The sequence below is a fragment of the Nerophis lumbriciformis genome, linkage group LG20 (assembly GCF_033978685.3).
Source record: "Nerophis lumbriciformis linkage group LG20, RoL_Nlum_v2.1, whole genome shotgun sequence".
NCBI classification, from domain to species: Eukaryota; Metazoa; Chordata; class Actinopteri; order Syngnathiformes; family Syngnathidae; genus Nerophis; species Nerophis lumbriciformis.
Window position 1 is genome coordinate 24402501 of NC_084567.2, and position 24493 is coordinate 24426993.

General features: G+C 38.6%; 1 protein-coding gene across 1 annotated transcript in view; it reads left to right on the forward strand.

Moving 5' to 3' along the window:
* Nucleotides 1-2863: 2863 nt before the first annotated feature.
* Nucleotides 2864-24493, forward strand: part of LOC133619544 (excitatory amino acid transporter 1-like) — a 40626-nt gene continuing 18996 nt past the window's right edge. The window contains exons 1-5 of the mRNA XM_061980623.1: nucleotides 2864-2933; nucleotides 5241-5383; nucleotides 7776-7913; nucleotides 15417-15621; nucleotides 15727-15769. Coding sequence (XP_061836607.1) covers nucleotides 5245-5383; nucleotides 7776-7913; nucleotides 15417-15621; nucleotides 15727-15769 — 525 coding nt within the window. The 5' untranslated portion in view covers nucleotides 2864-2933; nucleotides 5241-5244. The remainder of the gene's footprint in view (nucleotides 2934-5240; nucleotides 5384-7775; nucleotides 7914-15416; nucleotides 15622-15726; nucleotides 15770-24493) is intronic.

Below are 24493 nucleotides of genomic sequence, written 5' to 3' on the forward strand. Positions count from 1 at the left end.
TCACCACGCCCCTAGGCCAGCCTGTACCCACCCACTCTGTGCCCTATATAAACCATGGTATGCGAATGCTCCCATTAAAATCTCCTGACGATTGAGGGTACCCCCCTCATGAAACAGGCCTGTAGAGATGAAATAGTCTTGTGATTTTTTCCCCCGCACATACATATATTGCGCTCTACTACGGTATCGAGCACTATTTTTTGGATAACCTTATTAAGACATATATATATATATATATATATATATATATATATATATATATATATATATATATATATACAGTTGTGGTAAAAAGTTTACATACACTTGTAAAGAACATAATGTCATGGCTGTCTTGAGTTTCCAATCATTTCTACAACTCTTATTTTTTTGTGATAGAGTGATTGGAGCACATACTTGTTGGTCACAAAAAACATTCATGAAGTTTGGTTCTTTTATGAATTTATTATGGGTCTACTGAAAATGTGACCTAAATCTGCTGGGTCAAAAGTATACATACAGCAATGTTAATATTTGGTTACATGTCCCTTGGCAAGTTTCACTGCAATAAGGCACTTTTGGTAGCCATCCACAAGCTTCTGGCAAGCTTCTGGTTGAATTATTGACCACTCCTCTTGACAAAATTGGTGCAGTTCAGCTAAATGTGTTGGTTTTCTGACATGGACTTGTTTCTTCAGCATTGTCCACACGTTTAAGTCAAGACTTTGGGAAGGCCATTCTAAAACCTTCATTCTCGCCTGATTTAACAATTCCTTTACCACTTTTGACGTGTGTTTGGGGTCATTGTCTTGTCGGAACACCCAACTGCGCCCAAGACCCAACCTCCGGGCTGATGATTTTAGGTTGTTCTGAAGAATTTGGAGGTAATCCTCCTTTTTCATTGTCCCATTTACTCTGTGTAAAGCACCAGTTCCATTGGCAGCAAAACAAGCCCAGAGCATAATACTACCACCACCATACTTGACGGTAGGTAAGGTGTTCTTGGGATTAAAGGTGTGGAGGGGGGCGTGATCTGCAGGCCTGCCGCGTAGTGGGGTGTGTAAGGACCGGCCTCGAAGACAGCGGCAGGTGAGTAGATTGCCCAACTGGGGATTGTTATCTAATCACTTGTCGCCCTTATTAGCAGCAGCCGGAACGAGACACGTGGTGGTAGTTGGGAATTGGAGCAGAGCGAGACACAAGCATTAGAGCGGAGCGAGACACACACACATGGCCAGGAAGCAGAGACATGCCGGACTGAAAAGTCCTAGAATATATATTGCTGAAAAGCAACCGAGACTGGTGTGTGGCAATAAAATGCTTTGTTCAAACCTGGCTACTGGGCTCCCAGAAGATCTGTCGGCACCAGGAGAACCCACCATAGAGAGATACTTCCACAAAAGGCCTCACCTTTTCTCCTCCAAACATATTGCTGGGAATTGTGGCCAAACAGTTAAATTTTTGTTTCATCTGACAGCAGAACTTTCCTCCAGAAGGTCTTATCTTTGTCCATGTGATGTCAGATTTAAAAAAAAAAAAAAACAAAAAAAAAAAAACCACACACACACATATATATGTATATATATATATATATATATATACTGTATATATATATATATATATATATATATATATATATATATATATATATATATATATATATATATATATATATATACACAGTATATATACATATATATACATATATATATATATATATATACACAGTATATATACATATATATACATATATATATATATATATATATATAAATAAATAAATACATATATATATATATATATATATATATATATATATATATATATATATATATATATATATATATATATATATACTGTATATATATATATATATACATTAATTTAACATAAATATTTATTACACAACAAAATATTTACAATGAACAATGTAACAAACAATGTAACAAAAATGTATTCAATGTGTTTCAGTTTGAGTCTGGGTTATTGTGGGTTAACATGACTGAAAAAAAATACAACTAGTTGGCAACAGGCTTTTCTTCTTCCACTAAACAATTTGTGTGTATTAAAAACAGGTTAAAAAAACCCCAACAACGATTCATTCATTAGCCTGACAAAAGAGTAGAATTTGGGGGAAAAAAAGCGAGGTGACCTGATTTTGGGGTTTTCTCCACTAATTGTATTCAACTTCATTAGGGAATATTTTCCATATAGTGAGGTCATCACAGAAGCAGCTCTACTTTTTCAGCTAATTGTGGAATATCGTGTACTCTGTGGATTCATCCCTTAAACTATATCATGTCCCCAGTGAGGTGACATATATAATTGAAAACGATGTTTTGTTGGTCTCATTTTTACACAAAGATTGGAATGATGCGCGTGCAAATGCAGTTTGTTTTGTTAGGCGCAATGTTTTGCTGTACGATTACCGAGACAGAATGCAAAAACCGGTGCAATATTTTAAAAACTTTTGTTAAAAACAAAATCATATGAAACGTGGGGCGTACAACAATTGACGTATGTCCATATGTAGAGTAAAGTTATGAAGCTTGAGCAAGGAATTACAAATACGTACTAATGTGAGCCAGTTTCAGAAACGGTACAAGCATCAATAAGTGAACAAACTATCAGTAATTGCAAGGAGAAACAGTAGGAATAAATAAGCTTTGCTTCTTCCTGCTCCTTTTCGAGCATGATGAAGTGTGAAGGTTTACTTAAATGTAAGTTTGTTAAGCATACTAAGCAAACTAACTTAATTGAAATACCATTACCATCCCTGCCCTCTCTCTATTGCTCTCTTACTTTCCAATTATAGGAGAGCCCTGTCTCTCCTCTGAGTTGTGCGATCAGTTGCTTTGTCCTCCTGAATCCTAATAGAACACAAACCACTTCACTCATTCAGCTCAGCCCCCGCAACGTTTAGCCGAGAAAAACCAAGCTTCAAGTCTTAAGAGGTATGTGGCAACCTTTTTAATTGAATCATTATAATGGTTATTATTATGTATAATATTGCTGTCATTTAAAATAATGCTAGTAGTTCTACTAAAATTGTCAATAGTATGTCATATAATTTTGAGTGAATCTGTAGATGTAGAACACAATTTATTTTGGGTACGGTTCAGTTTGGGCATCACATTCATCACTGTTATCACTAACTAACAGTACATAGAAGTTGAACATGTTTTTTTTTTTAAACTGCTAATGACATTTGCAAATTCAGACCAAGTTACTATCTTAACAAATATGTAAACAAAGCAGTTATCTTGTATTGGGTTTCTAATCTGTCATTTTGTTTGATCAGTTTCAGTTTAATTACCCCATTACCCCATGTTACCCCATGTGATTATTGTCATACTTCATTTGTTTATTAGCAATATACAGTTACGATACAACAATACAATTGGTTATTTTGTTGTTTTTCAAATTAACATTGTTCAATGCAATACAAAGAAGGATGCTGTGTCCATCAAATAATAGAAACAATCAGGAATTATTTAAATTACTATAACCCTTTTAAAAAAAACACTTGCCCCGGTACAGGGTGTATTGCATTTGTGTTGCTACGGTCATTGCTTATTTTATATTAACCGGAAGAAGTCAGATAAAAGCTCAACTAAAACAACAAAATGTGTCCTGCTTTTGTTTGTGTGGTATCATACATGTTGGCCTCCATCAACATTTCATTTGAATGTTTAACTTTTTTTAGTGAATGTGTGGATTGGTGAAGAGGAGGCAGTCTATCAGTCATCCAACAAAAGAGGAAATGTCATATTTCGTCATGAGCAAATACAACAGGCTGCGTTACCCAATTGGTGCCTTTTGCTTTCTTTAACTCTCTCAAAATAAACTTAAATTTCTGTCTTTTTTCAACGCTAAATCTGATAATACACACATTGATCTACTCAAATTGTGTATTGGTCCATCTCAGGCAACTTAATTAAATGTTTGACTGGGTTCATAACCTCAAGATGAGTCATTTGAGTAACAGGACTGAAAGTAACAGGAGTGAGTTGGCGTAGAATTGTCAAAAACACAAAAGTGAACTTCTGCGATGAGGTGGCGACTTGTCCAGGGTGTACCCCGCCTACCGCCGGAATGTAGCTGAGATAGGCTCCAGCGACCCCAAAAAGGGACAAGCGGTAGAAAATGGATGGACGGATGGATGGGTGACTTGTGGAATATTTTCAGAGGGGGTAATGTGTTATGGTAACAAGACTGAGTAAACATTTCAGGAATAAGACTGAAGTTTAAATTTAGATTTAGAAAATGTGTAAAGAATATACATGTTAAGTATGGTTGGGATAAGGGGTAACACACATATGTAAAGATATTACATTTCTAAAGGATATAATTAACCTTTTGTAACTCAATTATATTTCATGGTAAAGTCTATTTTTAGGAAGCAATAAATATTTTTCCAGTGGTCAAGATCATTTTTAAATACATATTTTAAATTGTATTTTTTATATATGTATTTAGATCAAATATGCTTGCAGGACAATATATATATATATATATATATATATATATATATATATATATATATATATATATATATATATATATATATATATATATATATATATATATATATATATATATATATATATATATATTTATATATATATATATATATATATATATATAGTCAAGGTTTCTGTGGTTTATCGGTTATACAGTTAAAGGATAATAATCAAGAGTTTTTTCAAGCTAAAACTAATGCATTCATAAGCATTTACACTAAATAGGGGACATTTGCATTCAAAGGAAATACAATGTAAAAGTGCATTATAAAAACTTATATATATATATAAAATTTGAAATATATCAAATATGGATTTTATATCAAATCCCCTGAAGAGCAAAGAAACCTGCGAAACAGGCTTGTAGGGATGAAATAGTCTCTGTGTTTTTTTCCTGACCTAACGTATATATATATATATATATATATATATATATATATGTATATATATATATATATATATATATATATATATATATATATATATATATATATATATATATATATATATAATAGGGATATTTCACAGTTACAGTTTACAGTAAGTTTTTATAATGCACTTTTACATTGTATTTCCTTTGAATGCAAATGTCCCCTATTTAGTGTAAATGCTTATGAATGCATTAGTATTAGCTTGAAAAAACTCTTGATTATTATCCTTTAATCAAAGTAAACCAATACTAAACATGCTCTTCATATGAGTAACTGATCAACCTGTATATATATTGGTTGGCTGCAGCAGAATGCAGCGTTTCAGGGAAGGCATCCACATACGCACCATGAAGGCCAAGAGGAAAGTGGAGGAGATTTCTAAAGAGGACGTCAAAACTTTCTTGAAAAAGAATGCCTTTGTTCTCTTCACAGTTGGTGCAGTTATTGCAGGTATGTACTGTGTCCCTGTGCAAACTAAATATTGAGGTCGCAGTTGACCAATTGCCTTTTTTACTTGCTCATAATATTGCAGTTGGGTTCATATTATCTTAGCCAGGACAACAGCAGTACCTTAGTTCTTTTATACACCACTGTTCAGACGATTGAAACAAAATGTTCTGCCTAAACCTTACCTTAGTTTTTGTTTACCATCACGGTTATGCAAAACAAACTAGTCCGTTTGCCCGTGTAATACTTCACGAAATCGAGTTCCCAAAAAAAGAATTCATGTGTTGGTGACTTGGTGACTTGAGTATGGCTGCAAAATAATCCCTGTGGGCCCAAGGAAAGTTGTGAGTGCCAGCACTTTGATAAAGAAGGTGAAAAACACTATTGAATTCAAGAAAAAACGTATAACTGTCAAGGTTTTGTGAGGGAGGGGGACTCAAAAGCAGAGTTGGAAGAGCAGACACACATGAGCTTAATCTAAACAAGGGTTGTTCAACAGAAGGGTAGTCCAAACAAAGGCAGAGGTAATGGACACGTGAGGCAGAAAGCAGGATCAAAAGGTCAGGCAAGGTTCAGTAACAATGGAATCAATATAAACTATGACAAGGGTAGGACATGACTGAATGGCAATGAACTCGAAACAATACTGAAGGACTAGGGAATATACATAGAGAAAGTAATGAGCTAAGATGAGGAACACTTAGGTTGGCACAGACAGACACTGATTAGGAACACCTGGACAGGCAGACATGACAATAACAAAGTACAAAAGTGACGTCCACGTCCACTCTACCCTCCCCTCCTCCCTCTCTGCTCATCACAATCTTCACGTACATGAGTCCTTTATAACGTAAGAGTGATTTTAAATGTATTTCACATTGATTTCTGCATGTAAAATTATAATTATTCTCTATAGAATTTGTTGTGTGCCGTATGTAATGGATTAATTGGATTTACATGAATTGTTATTGTTGAATGGTTTTATGTTGCACAATTGCACCAAGAAAAATTCCTAGTTTGTGAACCCGTTCTCAAACAATCCCAATAAAAACTATTCTGATTCTGATTCTGGTTTTCGTACAATAAGGTCTTTGTGTGACCTTTTGGAAAATATTTCTTACAAAAGCCGAGGTACCACCATATTCATGTTAACCAGCATATTCCCAATATTGTTGTCAATAATGTTAATAAAAACATTATTTTTTGCATGACAAAAAGCTTGTCTTTGGCGGTTTTGCATTAAAACCATTGTTTGTAACGACGGGCGGCATCCATTTAATGCCCACCAAAACCCCTGCCCAATTTGGATGAAGGATGGGTTAAAAAGTTTAAGTTTAAGTCCCAACGATACTCACACACACACTAGGTGTGGAGAAATTATTCTCTGCATTTGGGGACGGCGTGGTGCGGTTGGCCGTGCCAGCAACCCGAGGGTTCCTGGTTCGATCCCCAGCTTCTACCAACCTCGTCACGTCCGTTGTGTCCTTGAGCAAGACACATCACCCTTGCTCCTAATGGGTCGTGGTTAGGGCCTTGCATGGCAGCTCCTGCCATCAGTGTGTGAATGTGTGTGTGAATGGGTGAATGTGGAAATAGTGTCAAAGCGCTTTGAGTACCTTGAAAGTAGAAAAGCGCTATACAAGTATAACCCATTTACCATTTACCATTTACCCATCCCCATGTTCACACCCTGGGAGGTGAGGGGAACAGTGAGCAGCAGCGGAGGCAGCGCTCAGGAATCATTTGGTGATTTAACCCCCAATTTCAACCCTTGATACTGAGTGCCAAACAAGGAGGTAATGGGTCCCATTCGTATAGTCTTTGGTATGACTCAGCCAGGGTTGGATCTCACAACCTTCCAGTCTCAGGGCGGACACTCTAACCAAAAGGCCACTGAGCAGGTCAAACTTGCCCAAGGTGGACAATGTTTAAATTCAGTTTTCACGTATGCAGACTAGGACGAAGACTTGTGCCTCCTTTACAGAACAAGTTTCATAATATTTTATATTGGTACCGTACTTACGCCAATCGATCCACAGTGAACTCGATAATGTTTAAGTCTGTCAGAATAGCTATTATCACATTTGTTTCCTCCTAACACCACCATCATTACCTGTCTATTTGATGCCAACAAATCCCGCAATGCTTAGCGATCTGAGCAATGAGCATGCACATACTGTATGTGTTTACCTAATTCTGGTGTTTGATACAAGCATATGTCAGTGGTCCGAAGCAAATTTTCAATAACTGGAAAATGATATGGATTCTGAATTGGAAATCTGAAAAAAGGTGTTAGCATGTATTTTTCCAGTTGGTTGATACCAGAATATTGTGTGCATGGAAACTTGGGGAATGAGTGTCATACGCACACATTCAATCTTCCTTCTTCTTCCAGGTATTATTCTGGGATTTGCCTTGCGCCCCTATAAGATGTCTTATCGAGAGGTGAAATACTTCTCTTTCCCAGGAGAATTATTGATGAGAATGCTACAGATGCTTGTCCTACCCTTGCTGATTTCCAGTCTAATAACAGGTATGAAACCACATTCACGTTCATACATTTGTTCGTGATTTCTTCCATTTTGTTAGAATCTATAGAACTTGCAGGCTGTGACATGTGTTGTTTTCACTTCCTGTCTTTAATAGGCTATAATCATTTGGATTTGAATAAATTAAAACACTTTGCATGCAAAAACTAATACACATAATGTTCTTACACTAGTCCTGATAAACAGTAAAAGCAGTGATGTAAACAAATTTAAAGAAGTAGAAAAATAGTTAGTTGGTTTAATGCAGTGGTTCTTAACCTTGTTGGAGGTACCAAACCCCACCAGTTTCATATGCCCATTCACCGAATCCTTCTTTAGTGAAATATATATATATATATATATATATATATATATATATATATATATATATATATATATATATATATATATATATATATATATAATTTTTTTTTTTCAAATTCAAGACAAAGTTATATGCTTTTGGTAACACTTTAGTATGGGGAACATATTCTAAGTAACAAAGACTTAATTTAAAGTTATTTGGTTAGGGTTCGGGTTAGAGGGTTAGGGCCAGGGTTAGAGGGTTAGGGTTATAATAAGGCCATGCCGAATAAGGCATTAATAAGTACTTAATAATGACTAGTTAAGAGCCAATATGTTACTAATTTGCATGTTAATAAGCAACTAATTAATGGTGAATATGTTCCCCATACTAAAGTGTTACCATGTTTTTTTACTGGTGCACATAATGAACCGTGCATGAACATCACCTTGTTCAAACAACAAAACCAACACAGTGCATGAACTCCCAACAAATTACACACATGCAAATCAGTCTGACTTCTGCTGTTGCCGTATCTGTAATACGCCGATAGGGAGAAGTTCTTATTTACACGATGAGTCGGGTGTGTTTTGACCTCCGCCGAACCCCTGAGGCCGACTCACCGAACCCCTAGGGTTCGATCGAACCCAGGTTAAGAACCACTGGTTTAATGTAACAAAAGCTGCAGGGTGGAATATACTAAAGCACAGTGAAATACCGAGGCAAGGCAGATTGACACAAGTCTTCGTCTGGATGGAATTTCCATAAGGCGGGTAGCCACTGCTCATTTAAAACCGTTTAACTACAACCCGAGTTGGAAACAAAGGGATGCGTGCTTATGACAGATGCAACAAATAGCCGCCTTCAGGTCCTGGTTGGCCCGCTCCATATGCCTGTTGGCCTAAGAATGATGAATAAATATGACAGAGTATCAGTTGGATATACAAAATGCCCTCAAAATGACTGATGAACTTGGGACCTCTGTCTGAAACAAATTTCATGTGTATGCCATGAAAGCGTAAGTGTTGGGTTATCAAGTACGTGGTCTGCTGTTTTGAGAGCGGAGGTCGGTACAGCTGTTTTACCGTTCGAAGGAGGTAGGTCGTAATTAAGTCCAAGGATGTGAGGCCATGGGCATATGCAGTGAACACCAAGCTCCCTGTCATTTTAAGAATTAAGAAAACTCCATGTAGACAGCACGCCAGAATGTGATTTTGCATTTGTTGTTTGCTAACTCCAGCAGGGAAATTACATTTTTTTAACGTCTTGTGTAACGGGGGCCAGTCAATGTGGTTTGCATAGTGGCTAGCACACTTACCTTTCAGTCGGGTGACGTGGGTTCGCGCCCCTCTTGGAGCAGTGGCAGTAAGGGAAGATTGATACACAACGCACAGCCACTACATTAGCTCTTAGTCATAGTCAGAGCAATACCAGAAAGACTGGTGATGGACAGGTTCCCCCGTCACAACATCAAAGACCTCTCACTTGTCCAGCCAGATAAACCTGTCTGAACGTAGAACTTCTGGAAGGCGAACTGGCAGGCATTATTGTATGGACGGAGCGTTCTTGGATCCAGAAATCCCTGTAACCTAAGGGTACCTGGCACACATCCAGTCTCCGCTATCCTAGTAAATCACATTGTGTCTTTGGGCAAGACACTTCACCCACTTTGCTCCCAATGCCACCCACACTGGTGTATAAATGTGAATGTTTGGAAGTGGTTGGAGAGGTTGTAGGCACAAATTGGCAGCCACATTTCTGTCAGTCTACCCTGAGGCAGCAGGGGTTCCAAATGTAGCTTATGTGGAGTGAATGTATATTGGGTTCCAGTGTAATGCGCTTTGAGTCACTACAAAAAAGTGCTGTATAAATCTAATCCATCCATCATCATTATCATCATCATATGCAGCCTACTTCAAAGCCGGCTTGTGCAAAATAGTGAACTGGCTGTTGAATTCGATTTGGAATTATAGACATGTGTAATGGAAATTAATTGCATTTTAGAAATTCCTTAATACAAAGTAACAGGAGAGATGTGTCACGTTTGACAAAGTTTTGGGCCTCCTGCAACATTAAAGATCCTCTCATCATGTGCAGAGGATGCAAGAGGGGCAAGATATTTCCAGACAAGTGCAGCTATTGTGTATTTCTGGTCTTGTCATCCTCATCCGGACAAAAGGGTGACACGGCAGTGCGGCTGGATCAAAAGAGATGTCGGAGACGCTTTACTTAACCAAAAGTTGCTTTATTACAAGCGAGCGTCATTATAATAATAATAATAATAACTGGGATTTATATAGCGCTTTTCTAAGTACCCAAAGTCGCTTTACATGTAGAACCCATCATTCATTCACACCTGGTGGTGGTAAGCTACTTTCATAGCCACAGCTGCCCTGGGGTAGACTGACGTTATACAGGACTGCAGTTCCTGGAAGAGGTCAGGTCAAGAAAATGAGGCACTCCTAATTTGGTGAAGCCAGATCAACAGTTTTATATTCCTCCTTCCTGTCTGTGTGTGTGTGTGTGTGCTAAGTCAGGAGAGCACATCCTGACCATAAAAGGAGATGGTCGTGTGTAAGTGTCTTAAAAACAACTGCTTTGAGTTATAACTTAAATGCTGGCGTTGAGCTAGACAGGTGGTCTCTTCTCAAGGATAGGGCTATCACTTTTGCATTCCGAAGTCCCAATTAGGGCCTCTTTCCTATGAGAAATGATCCAATCCACCTGCGAATGTCAAACTAAGGGGCCTTATCTTATTATGTGCTCAAACTGAAATACCACTATTTACTTAAACTTGGTGGTTTACTTTCTCCAAGATGAATATGAACATTCACCATATGCAAAACATAATATGAGTTAATTAATTCACTTCTCTATATTTTTGAAACTGTTGTAGTTTTCTTTCAGTACAGAGGGCCTTTTAGGTCTATTATCCTTTTCCATGTTTGCCGTTAACACAAACGTTGGAACTTTTTCCCAGTGTTGGGACTAACGCGTTACAAAGTAACGGCGGTAACTAGTAATCTAACGCGTTATTTTTTATATTCAGTAACTCCGTTACCGTTACTACATGATGCGTTACTGCGTTATTTTGCGTTATTTGTAGTATGTAGTATCGGCTAGAAACTGAGAAGATCTGAGTGTTGCAGCGCTGCTGAAGAGGCGACAAAAAAGAGGCGCACCGCGCGCTGTCTGTGTGTACGTGTGTGTGTGTGTGTGTGTGTGTGAGTGTGTGTGTGTGGGAGGGGGCGTGTCTGTGTCTACTATCAAGACGTCATGGCGAACCCCGAAGCCGAGTTTCTTAAAATGGAGATATTTTCAGTACGTTTCTTTTATCGACCACAAAGAAAAGAACATTTTAGTTGAATGTAAGTTTCAAATATGCTGAAACAGCGACAAAAACAACATGCTTCGACGAAGCTAGTAAAGAGACACACACTTCACCTCCACCTCCAACAGCGGCTGGATTTTAATGAGGCACTGCACACTGAAGGTACACACACTCTGTCAATTCTCTTATATACTCTTTCATTTTAAACTTTTAGAGTGTTTGATTATCACATCACTCTAAATGTTTAGACTATAAAGTTCACAAACCTAAAGAGGGATACTAGTGGGCCAGGCTAATATTTCCTTTTCTCTAAACTAAGTGGGGAAATGTGTAGAGTGTTCTGGGCTTCAGACATGATTTTATTTCAGAATTCCTTGAGAAAACGCCTGGTTAGGCTTTATGTATGTAGTGTGTGCCTTTCTTGTTTTACAGCTATGTTGTTATTATGCTGTTTGTTACTTATGTATGTTAAGTTGCAGCTATTTAAAATAGTTTTGTCAATTTGTTCTGGTCTGAAACAAATTGGCCCTTTAAAACATATCTTTGTCTTTGTGTGTTGTATGTAGAGCACATTGCTTAGCAGAGTTCAGTGATGCAAATGCATGTCAAGTTGATCAACAGATTGTATTATTCTCCAGTGCAATAACAGTACTAAAATGAAGGCTAAAAGGGCATTAAATGGGGCCTTAAAAAAATAAAAATAAAATATATAAGTAACTAAATAGTTACTTTTCACAGTGACGCATTACTTTTTGGTTTAAGTAACTGAGTTAGTAACTGAGTTACTTTTGAAATAAAGTAACTAGTAACTGTAACTAGTTACTGGTTTTCAGTAACCAACCCAACACTGCTTTTTCCTGGAAACTACCTCTGACCAGAGGTTTTCAAACAAGTGCCCTGACGAGTGTAACCACCTCCTGTGTCAACATCAGCTGCAGGCTCACTCAAAGCAGCCCGATGAACCGAAAACCGTTGAGTCAATCTTTTTCACCCCCTCCAGCCAAGATGTTCTAACCCCACTGAAGTGGGGCAAACCCACAAAACACCCCAAGGCCTATTGACCAAGCTTATTGCATTGAGTCCCATTAAAGAAGAAGCAGGGATTGAACCAGGAACCCTCAATTGCTGATACAGCCGCTCTAGCAACCAAGCCGCGCCACCTCAATGTGTACCGGTAATGTCCTCTCCAGTGATCAGTCCAGGGTGTACCACACCTCTTGTCCTCAATTTAGCTGGGATAAACTCACTGAACTGGTATAGAAAGTAGATGGACTTATAAAGTTTGAATAAAAAACAATCCCGGTCATTAGAAGATACTGTACTATAGGAGCCAAATATAGGCTTTTGTATTGTTTCTGTACATTAGAGGGCGCTGCAGGCAAAAGTATGTAGTAAGTCAGGGAGCAAAAGGTGTTGACATACAAGTACATGACATGCAAGTTTTTGTCTGCATTTGGCACAGAGTGTGTGTAAATGCTGTTGTCAAGAACCTTTGAAATTATGAAGTTATTGGACATTAGGCACCGCCCACTTTATGAGCCAAATAAATGGGATGCATCAAGGACAATGTTTCGACAGATTTTTACAAAACCCAAAACCAGTGAAGTTGGCACGTTGTGTAAATCTTGAATAAAAACAGAATGCAATCATTTGCAAATACATTTCAACCTATATTCAATTGAATAGACTGCAAAGACAAGATACTTAACGTTCGAACTGGAAAACGTTGTTAATTTTTGCAAATATTAGCTCATTTGGAATTCAATGCCTGCAACATGTTTCAAAAAAGCTGGCACAAGTGGTAAACAAGACTGAGAAAGTTGAGGAATGCTCATCAAACACTTATTTGGAAAATCCCACAGGTGAACAGGCTAATTGGGAACAGGTGGGTGCCATGATTGGGTATAAAAGCAGCTTCCATGAAATGCTCAGTCATTCACAAACAAGGATGTGGCGAGGGTCACCACTTTGTGAACAAATGCGTGAGCAAATTATCGAACATGTCATGTCTTGGTGATCTTGTTTAGTTTGGCTATGTTCTGTTTGGTTTGTGCACTCTGTCAGTTTCTATTTTTTCACTCCCTGTTTTGTTACCATGACTACCAATTCGTTTTTACCTGTCCTCATGTCACACACCTGATTCATTTGCACTCACGCACCTGTTGTTAATCATGTCTGTGTTATTTAAGCTTTTCATTTTCTGTTGGTCGGCCTGGCGACATCACATTCATGCTCTGCACTCTTGACACGCTGCTTACTCTGTCCAGGCCACATTCATGCTGCTCTTTGCTTCCGCAAGTAAGTTGTGTTTATTTATGCCACAGTTAGTGTCTTTTGTTTTGCCATGTTCATAGTTATGCATAGTCCAAGTTTTTCTTCCCTCCGTTAAGTTTTGTGCCTCCACTGTGAGTGCCTTTTGTTTGTTCTTTTTTTGAGTGTTAAAATTAAATCATGTATTTTACTTCATGCCCTGTCCGGTCCAATTCTTTTGCACCATGGGAAAACATACCACGCCAAACAGAACAGTTTAAGAACAACATTTCTCAAAGAGCTATTGCAAGGAATTTAGGGATTTCACCATCTACGGTCCGTAATATTATCAAAAGGTTCCGAGAATCTAGAGAAATCACTGCACGTAAGCGATGATATTACGGACCTTGGATCCCTCAGGCGACATCAGTGTGTAAAGGATACCACCACATGGAACACTTCAGAAAAACACTGTCAGTAACTACAGTTCGTCGCTACATCTGTAAGTGCAAGTTAAAACTCTACTATGCAAAGCTAAAGCCATTTATCAACAACACCCAGAAACGTCGCCGGCTTTGATGGGCCCGAGCTCATCTAAGATGGACTGATGCAAAGTGGAAAAAAGCTCTGCGGTCTGACGAGTTCACATTTTAAATTGCTTTTGGAAACTGTGGACGTCGTGTCCTCCGGAACAAAGAGGAAAGGAACTATTCGGATTGTTCTAGGCGCAAAGTTTAAAATCCAGCATCTGTGATGGTATGGGGGTGTATTAGTGCCCAAGGCATGGGTAACTTACACATCTGTGAAGGCACCATTAATGCTGAAAGGTACATACCGGTTTTGGAGCAACAGATGTTGCCATCCAAGCAACGGTATCATGGACACCCCTGCTTATTTTAGCAAGACAATGGCAAGCCACGTGTTTCAACGGTGTGGCTTCATATTAAAAGAGTGCAGGTACTAGACTGGCCTGCCTGTAGTCCAAACCTGTCTCCCATTGAAAATGTGTGGCGCAATATGCAGCCTAAAATATCACAACGGAGACCATGGACTTTTGAACAACTTATACATCAAGCAAGAATGGGAAAGAATTCCACCTTAAAAGCTTCAAAAATTGGTCTCCTCAGTTCCCAAACGTTTACCGAAAGGCCATGTAACACAGTGGTAAAAATGCCCCTGTGCCAACGTTTTTGCAATGTGTTGCTGCCATTAAATTCTAAGTTAATGATTATTTGCAAAAAAAAAAGTTTCTCAGTTTGAAAATTAAATATCTTGTCTTTGCAGTCTAATAAATTGAATATAGGTTGAAAAGGATTTGCAAATCATTGTATTCTGTTTTTATTTACGAATTACACAACGTGCCAACTTCACTGGTTTTGGGTTTTGTACATGCAACAATAGGTAGGCACAGCATGAGCCGCCTAGCGTGTCAAAACAAAGCAGCAACAGATCAACAATTCATTGGCAATAGCACAACATTAAGACTGGCACTTATACACCAACATATTTTTAGTGAAGGCATTGTGATCTACATACTGTAGGCTAAATTATTGTGTTTGAAGTTTTCATATGTCCAGATTTTACAGATAAAGACAACAGTTTTTTTCTTCCTCTGTCCATTAGGAATGGCCGCTTTGGACAGCAAAGCCTCAGGGAAGATGGGCATGAGAGCTGTGATTTACTACATGACCACTACTTTTATCGCAGTCTTCATTGGCATTCTTGTTGTCCTCATCATCCACCCAGGAAAGGGGTCTAAAGATGAATTTGGAAACCAGCAAAAAATAGAGCAAGTCAGTCCTGCAGATGCGTTTTTAGATCTGATCAGGTACCTGACAATTATGTGTGAAAGTAACATAGTGGGTGTATGGGAAAAACACTATTACTTGTATCATGACTAGTAATTCCATCTCTGAATGAATTCTTGTTTCAGAAATATGTTTCCTCCAAACCTGGTCCAAGCTTGCACACAACAGGTGAGCCACATAATTAAATGTCAAGTGTGTCGATTCTATTTTCTATAAATTGGGACAATGTGGCTCAGATGGAAGGGTGCAACTCACACTGGTATATGAATGTGAAATAATGTTTGGTGGAGGTTGGAGGGGCCGTAGGCGTAAATTGGCAGCCATACTTTTGCCAGTCTACCGCAGGGCAGTTGTGGCTACAAATGTAGCTTACCACCATGACGTGTGAATATGGAGTGAATGAATGATGGGTTTTCAGTTCTCTGTGAAGCGCTTTGGGTGTCTAGAAAAGCGCTGTATAAATATAGTCCATTATCATAACCTTAATGTCCAGCACAGCTCTTTAAGGGCCCCTCTAATGCTGACAACATTGGCACTTACTTCATAGTTCTGGACTTTAAAACTATGCTTACAATTACAATCCCCCCAAAAATAGGCACAGTAGTAATTTTAGACATCACCTGCAGAAGACTTTAGGCAATTTCATATTCCGTAGTAGAAGCCTGATCTACTTTTGTATAGTGTAATGTTGTGTAGTGCATTCTATGTAAAACTTTTATTAAAACATGTTTAAACTTGATAGCACACGCAAAGCTTACAACAGAGCTCCTAGGGACATGGATGTTTTGCGAGATCTGGCAATACTTTTTGCGAGATCTCGCAAAAGGTTTTTTACCTATGCCAGTGAACCGGAAATGAAACAGACAAAGCGATGGTGAACCGGAAGTCAAACAGACACAGCGATGGAGGAGCGGGAGCATGCGGGAGCCTACCCATCATCTGTGCTCTGTTGTGGAACCATAATACGATTTGATGTCTTTATATGTTAGGCCAATACTAAAATAGAAATCAATAAACTTCTCCCATGGATGATGGGTAGGCTCCTCCATCGCTTTGTCTGTTTTACTTCCGGTTCACTGACATAGGAAAAAAACCTTTTGCGAGAACTCGCAAAAAGTATTGCGAGATCTCGCAAACATTTTTTTCCCTCCATGTTGTCATGTCTTTTGGATCATGTTTTGTTTTGTTTAGTTATTGGACTCTAGTTTCTGTTTACGCTCCATTGTTTTTGTTTCCATGACTACCCATTAGTTTTCACCTGTCCTCATGTCACGCACCTGTCTCACGCTTTGCAGTTGCGCACCTTTCACTAATCATGTCACTGCTATTTAAGCCTATCTTTTTCTGTTGATCGTCCTGGTGACATTATCCTTACTACCTCTGCTACCCATGAGATTCCTGTTTACTATAGTTCATGCTTCATGCCATGCCACAGTAAGTGTTTTTGTTTCATGTTCATAGTTAATTGCCTTTGTGCTAGTCTTTTGTTTCATTAGTCAAGTTTGTTCTCTGCCATTGTGCGCGCCTTTTGTTTGCTTCCTTTTTTGTAGTTTGTTAGTGTTTAAATAAATATGTACTCACCTCCAAGCCATGTCCGATCCAGCTTTACTTGCATCTCGGGAAAACAAAACCCTCACAGTCCACGTATTGACACAGCTTACCTACCAAACTTGTGCACAGAGGATTTCTTAAGTGAGCAAAATCCATTCAGCGTGTCTGTCTTCATGAATATGCAGAATGTATGCCACAATGTGATTTATCAAGGCTGAAACTGCTCTGCAGGCTTTATTTTGTGTCTTTATTCAGCTCATCTGAAATCTATTGACAAACTAAAACAGTTACAGTACACACATGGCTTTGACAAAATAGTTGATTGCGCTGCAAAGACAGTCAATAGACAGAGAATCCTCCGTCCTTCGTGTGTGTGTCAACATATTTGGACTGTCAGAAATAAAAAAAATAATAGACATATCGTTCATTTAGCAATGTCATTTCATAATTATATAGCTGCTGGATGATTTAAGGCCCTGATTAAAACCAATTAAATTTATGTATTTTGGTGTCTGGTGGGCTTTTTTTAAATGCCGTTCAGTTTTTCATTAAGGAAATATATTAGTATAATATATCTCCTGTATGTAAAAATATCTTGCAATATGCATTTTCTTACGTTTGGATCATTCCAGACGCATGAATATGCTGCAGTGTTGTGATGGTTCACCTCGTCCCTGCAGAGCGTCATCGCACTAAAACTAGTTTCTGTTGTCTATAGACTGTGATTTTATATTTCAGAAAAAGGTCCGAGAGAATAAAAAAAAACAAAAAAAACAGTGAAGTTGGCATGTTGTGTAAATCGTAAATAAAAACAGAATACAATGATTTGCAAATCCTTTTTAACCTATATTCAATTGAATAGACTGCAAAGACAAGATACCTAACGTTCAAACTGGAAAACTGTGTTATTTTTTGCAAATATTAGCTCATTTGGAATTTGATGCCTGCAACATGTGTCAAAAGCTGGCACAAGTGGCAAAACAGACTGAGAAAGTTGAGAAATGCTCATCAAACACTTATTTGGAAAATCCCACAGGTGAATAGGCTTAATTGGAATGATTGGGTATAAAAGCAGCTTCCATGAAATGCTCAGTCATTCACAAACAAGGATGGGGCGAGGGTCACCACTTTGTGAACAAATGCGTGAGCAAATTGTCGTACAGTTTAAGAACAACATTTCTCAAAGAGCTATTGCAAGGAATTTAGTGATTTCACCATCTACGGTCCGTAATATCATCAAAAGGTTCAGAGAATGTGGAGAAATTACTGCACATAAGCAGCTAGGCTGAAAACCAACATTGAATTCCTGTGACCTTTGATCCCTCAGGCGGTACTGCATCAAAAACCGACATCAGTGTGTAAAGGATATCACCACATAGGTTCAAGAACACTTCAGAAAACCACTGTCAATAACTACAGTTGGTCGCTACATCTGTAAGTGCAAGTTAAAACTCTACTATGCAAGGCAAAAGCCATTTATCAACAACACCCAGAAACACCGCCGGCTTCGCTGGGCCATCTAAGATGGACTGATGCAAAGTGTAAAAGTATTCTGTGGTCTGAAGAGTCCACATTTCAAATAGTTTTTCGAAACTGTAGACGTCGTCAAAAGCCAGCATCTGTGATGGTATGGGGGTGTATTAGTGCCCAAGGCATGGGTAACTTACACATCTGTGAAGGCACCATTAATGCTGAAAGGTACACACAGGTTTTGGAGCAGCATTTGTTGCCATCCAAGCAACGGTATAATGGACGCTTCTGCTTATTTCAGCAGGACAATGCCAAGCCACGTGTTACAACAGCGTGGCTTCATAGTAAAAGAGTGCGGGTACTAGACTGGCCTGCCTGTAGTCCAGACCTGTCTCCCATTAAAAATGTGTGGCGCAATATGAAGCCTAAAGTACCACAACGGAGACCCCGGACTGTTGAACAACTTAAGCTGTACATCAAGCAAGAATGGGAATAATGGTCTCCTCAGTTCCCAAACGTTTACTGAGTGTTGTTAAAAGGAAAGGCCATGTAACACAGTGGTAAAAATGCAACTTTTTTGCAATGTGTTGCAGCCATTAAATTCTAAGTTACAGATTATATACAAAAAAAATTAAGTTTCTCAGTTTGAACATTAAATATCTTGTCTTTGCAGTCTATTCAATTGAATATAAGTTGAAAAGGATTTGTAAATCATTTTATTCTGTTTTTATTTACGAATTACACAACGTGCCAACTTCACTGGTTTTGGTTTTGTACATTGAGTTGAGTTAAATTGTTCTGGAGAAAATGCTGAAAGAACACATTTACATCATCTTTGCAAGGGTAGGAACTCGGGGTATAACGGTATCAAAATTTCACAGTATGATATTATCACGATATTAGGGCCACGATAGGATACTATTGTGGCATATGTAAAAAACAAAAATAATGAAAGATGTTATAATGTGTCAAATGAAGTGGCAGGCCACTTGTACAGGGTGTACGCTGTCTTCTGCCCAATTGCAACTGGATAGGCCCCTGCTCCCCGAAACATCGAGAGAGACACGCGGTGGAAAATAGATAAATTAATTGAGGATTTATCAAGTACTTTTTCACTTTACTTGAATATTTCCCGCGGTGAACACTTGGGCCGATTTCTCTCTGTTAGCTGCGACGTGACCTGCTGGCTTTGGAAACACCCGAGACGAAAGTTGCGTGCTTTGCTTTGTAGAATGCAGACTTTCTTACCTCCGCCAAAAAGATATTGTTTTCACCAGGGTTTGTTTGTCTGTTTGTTGGCAACATAACTCAAAGAGTTATGGATAGATTTTGATGAAATTTTTCAGAAAATGTCCCAAAAAAATATTCCTCACATCTTCTACGAACACACTTCGCTTCCTGCTTACGGCGTTGCACGGCCCCCACCTCGACGCCCCACGCTATGCAGTGGATTATGGGAGATGCCGTTTATTTTCAGACCCGGCCAAAGCTGAAACGCCTGAAAAAAACGACACATCAATGTTTTTTTGATACCGTCACGTTACCGCATTATTGTGAAGACTTTGAAACCAAAATCCGCTGTATCTACAATGCAGTTACACCCTGTGGAAGTTTTGCGCTTCCGAGTTCTTCGGACCACCAATCACGGACATGACAGCTGCGTTCATGGTTCTGAACAATGATTTTTTTCTCTCTATGAGTCTCTTTGTGTGCTTTTCCGCCATCGGCTCTTATGTCCGTCTCGCTCTCCTTCCAACTCTCTCTCTCCTTCCCGGTTGCTCCCTTTAACAGAGCGACAGGTGATTAGATAAACACTTCCAAGTGGGTCATCTACGCACCTGTCGCTGATCTCGAAGCCGGGCCTGGCACACCCCGCTTCGCTGCAGGTCCGCAGGCCACGCCCCCCGCACACCCCTTGTAAGAACACACACAGGCATGCAGGGTTTAAATTAAATAAATAATAAGTAATAACATTTTTATAATAAACTTAAGAAAATACCAATGACAGACAAACACCGAAGATAAGGAAACACAGGCTAAGGTGTTCATATATTAACATATTTATATTTGTTTTTGATATTTCATCGACAATAATTTACAAAAAAATTACAAAATCATATTAAATTGGCCATAGCAGGCGATTCCAAACTTTTTTCACAGAGGGCTGCATAACGAAAAATAAAAGAATGCGGGGGGCCAATTTGATACATTTTGTATATTATTGATATTAAAACAAATTCATTGTACATTTGTATATGATAACTTTATTGGAAAAAACAATGGTATCTAAGCTTTTGTGTTATAGGTGACAATGCAAATAGGTGTTACATCTAATATACCTCGGTCCGTGACCTTCCGTTCATTCTATTTCCAATTCTGAAACGCAAATAAAAAAAACTGAATTAAGGCCGTTTTTAGATTTTTATTATATATGGCAGATTTGAAAACAAACAAAAAAGGGTTGATTTTCATTAAAATTGGAGATGTCCGATAATGGCTTTTTTTGCCAATATCCGATATTCCGATATTGTCCAACTCTTTATTACCGATTCCGATATCAACCGATACCGATATATACAGTCGTGGAATTAACACATTATTATGCCTAATTTTATTGTGATGCCCCGCTGGATGCATTAAACAATGTAACAAGGTTTTTCAAAATAAATCAACTCAAGTTATGGAAAAAAATGCCAACATGGCACTGCCATATTTTTATTATTGAAGTCACAAAGTGCATAATTTTTTTTAACATGCCTCAAAACAGCAGCTTGGAATTTGGGAGAGCATGAGGAGGTTGAGGTGGGCTGGGTTGGTGGGGGGGGTATTAGCGGGTGTGTATATTGTAGTGTCCCGGAAGAGTTAGTGCTGCAAGGGGTTCTGGGTATTTGTTCTGTTGTGTTTATGTTGTGCTACGGTGTGGGTGTTCTCCTGAAATGTTTTTGTCATTCTTGTTTGGTGTGGGTTCACAGTGTGGCCCATATTTGTAACAGTGTTAAAGTTGTTTGTACGCCCACCCTCAGTGTGACCTGTATGGCTATTGACCAAGTATGCGTTGCATTCCCTTGTGATTGTGAAAAGCCGTAGATATTGTGTGACTGGGCCGGCACGCAAAGGCAGTGCCTTTAAGGTTAATTGGCGCTCTGTACTTCTCCCTACGTCCGTGTACACAGCAGCGTTTTAGAAAGTCATAAATTTTACTTTTTGAAACCGATACCGATAATTACATTTTAAAGCATTTATCGGCCGGCCATCTCTAATCAAAATATTGCCGTTAAATTGGATTTTGTGCTGTTTTACTTTTATGTTTTTTTATCGGACATCTCTAATTAAAATATTGCCATTAAATTGGATTTTGTGCTGTTTTCCTTTTATGTTTTTTAATTTTTTCCAGATAAACCCAAAATCGAATATAAGTTCATTCAAAATGCAAAAATGCGTGGTTATCTGTGTGATCACAAATTGAACCGAAAGCAGTGTTTTAGCTTTTCCTTTGCGTTTAGCATGTTTTTATCATAACGATAACATCTTTGTTCAGCCGGAGTCCTATTGTCGTTTTAAAAAAGTGTCATTAAATAGTTGTCCAACTTTTGTTTCAGAAATGAAAACAGAAAAAAATAGAATGAACGGAAGGTACATGGACATACCTCATTGATCATTTATTTATTTATTTTTAAACATGTTAAGGACCAAAAACAACTATCTGCAGGCCAAAAATGGTCTCAGAGTATTGGACACACCTGTGTTAGACAGTTGATGTAAACATTTGAGCCCCACTCATGGACAAATTTGACTTGCAAAAATAATAATGATTGGCCAAAATGTGCCTGGAAATTGCGGGAATTGGACAAAGTTGCGAGGTTGTGCGTAATTCAAGGGGATTGGTTGAATTTACATAGTTTGGCATGATCACAACATTGCAAATTCCAGAAGGGTCTGGCATATCACTTACTTTCTAAAAAAATTATTTTTGAGACCATACCAAAGACGGGGCGGTATAGCCATACTTGCCAACCCTCCCGATTTTTCCGGGGGACTCCAGAATTTCAGTGCCCCTCCTGAAAATCTCCAGAGGAAATCATTCTCCTGATTTTCTCCCGATTATCACTCGTACAACAATATTAAAAAGGGCGTGCCGTGATGGCACTGCCTTTAGCGTCCTCTACAACTTGTCGTCGCGTCCGCTTTTTCACCATTCAAACAGCGTGCCGGCCCAGTCACAACAGCCATACAGGTCACACTGAGGGTGGCCGTATAAACAACTTTAACAGTGTTACAAATATGCACCACACTGGGAACCCACACCAAACAAGAATGACAAACACATTTCGGGAGAACATCCGCACCGTAACACAACATAAACACAACAGAACAAATACCCAGAACCCCTTGCAGCCCTAACTCTTCCGGGCTACAATACACACCCCTTGCTACCACCAAAGCCAACCCCCCCCCCCTCCCCCTCTCCCCAATCTCCCGAATTCGGAGGTCTCAAGGTTGGCAAGTATGGGTATAGCTCGGTTGATGGAGCGGCCGTGCCAGCAACTTGAGGGTTCCAGGTTCGATCCCCCCTTCCGCCATCCTAGTTACTGCCGTCGTGTCCTTGGGCAAGACACTTTACCCACCTGCTCCCAGTGCCACCCACACTGGTTTAAATGTAACTTAGATATTGGGTTTCACTATGTAAAGCGCTTTGAGTCACTAGAGAAAAGCGCTATATAAATACAATTCACTTCACTTCACATGTCATTTTGAAAATATCTGCGTTCATGCTCATTTGTTCCTGCTTGAACAGTTCTAATTTGGGAGTCCCTAAATGTGTCCTGACTAGTGTTGTCCCGATACCAATATTTTGGTACTGATACCGGTACCAAAATTATTTTGATACTTTTCGGTACATTACGGCACTTTTCTAAATAAAGGGTACCACAAAAAATTGCATTACTGGCTTTATTTTAACAAAAAATCTTACGGTACATTAAACATATGTTTCGTATTGCAAGTTTGTCCTTAAATAAAATAGTGAACATACAAGACAACTTGTCTTTTATTATGAGTAAGCCAACAAAGTCTCCTAATTTAGCTGCTGACGTATGCAGTAACATATTGTGACATTTTCTATTCTATTATTTTGTCAAAATTATTAAGGACAAGTGGTAGACAATGAATTATTAATCTACTTGTTCAATTACAGTTAATATCTGCTTATTTTCTCTTTTAACATGTTCTATCTACACTTCTGTTAAAACGTAGTAAACACTTATTCTTCAGTTGTTTGATACTTTACATTAGTTTAGGAATAGTACCGAATATGATTCATTAGTATCGTGGCACTATACTATACTTTGTTGTAGTTACAATAATGAATTATGTCTGTGTTATCATGCATCTTTAATGTGCTAATTGTACAGATAGGGTTTGATAATTAAAGTGGTGTCATTTTTAGTTGTGTACAGTAGGGTTGTACGGTATACCGGTATTAGTATAGTACCGCGATACTAATGAATCATATTCGGTACTATACCGCCTCTGAAAAATACCCCCCCCCCCCCTCCCCCCCCCGTCGTCATCATGTCGTGTCATTGCTGGTTTACGAGCAGACGAGCATGTTCGGTAGAGCACAATGACGGAGTACTTACAAGCAGACACAGTGTGTAGACAGAAAAGGGAGAACGAACGCATTTTTGGCTTAAAAACTAACGATAAAGGTGAAGTTATAACACTGAAACGCCCTCAGGACGAGGTGCTTTAAGACATGGCTAGCGAGCTAGCGGCTAAAGTCCATCCGCTGTCGGCAGTGTTTTAGCTTCTTCTAAATCACTAATCCTCGCCTCCATGGCGACAAATAAAGTAAGTTTCTTACAAGTATCA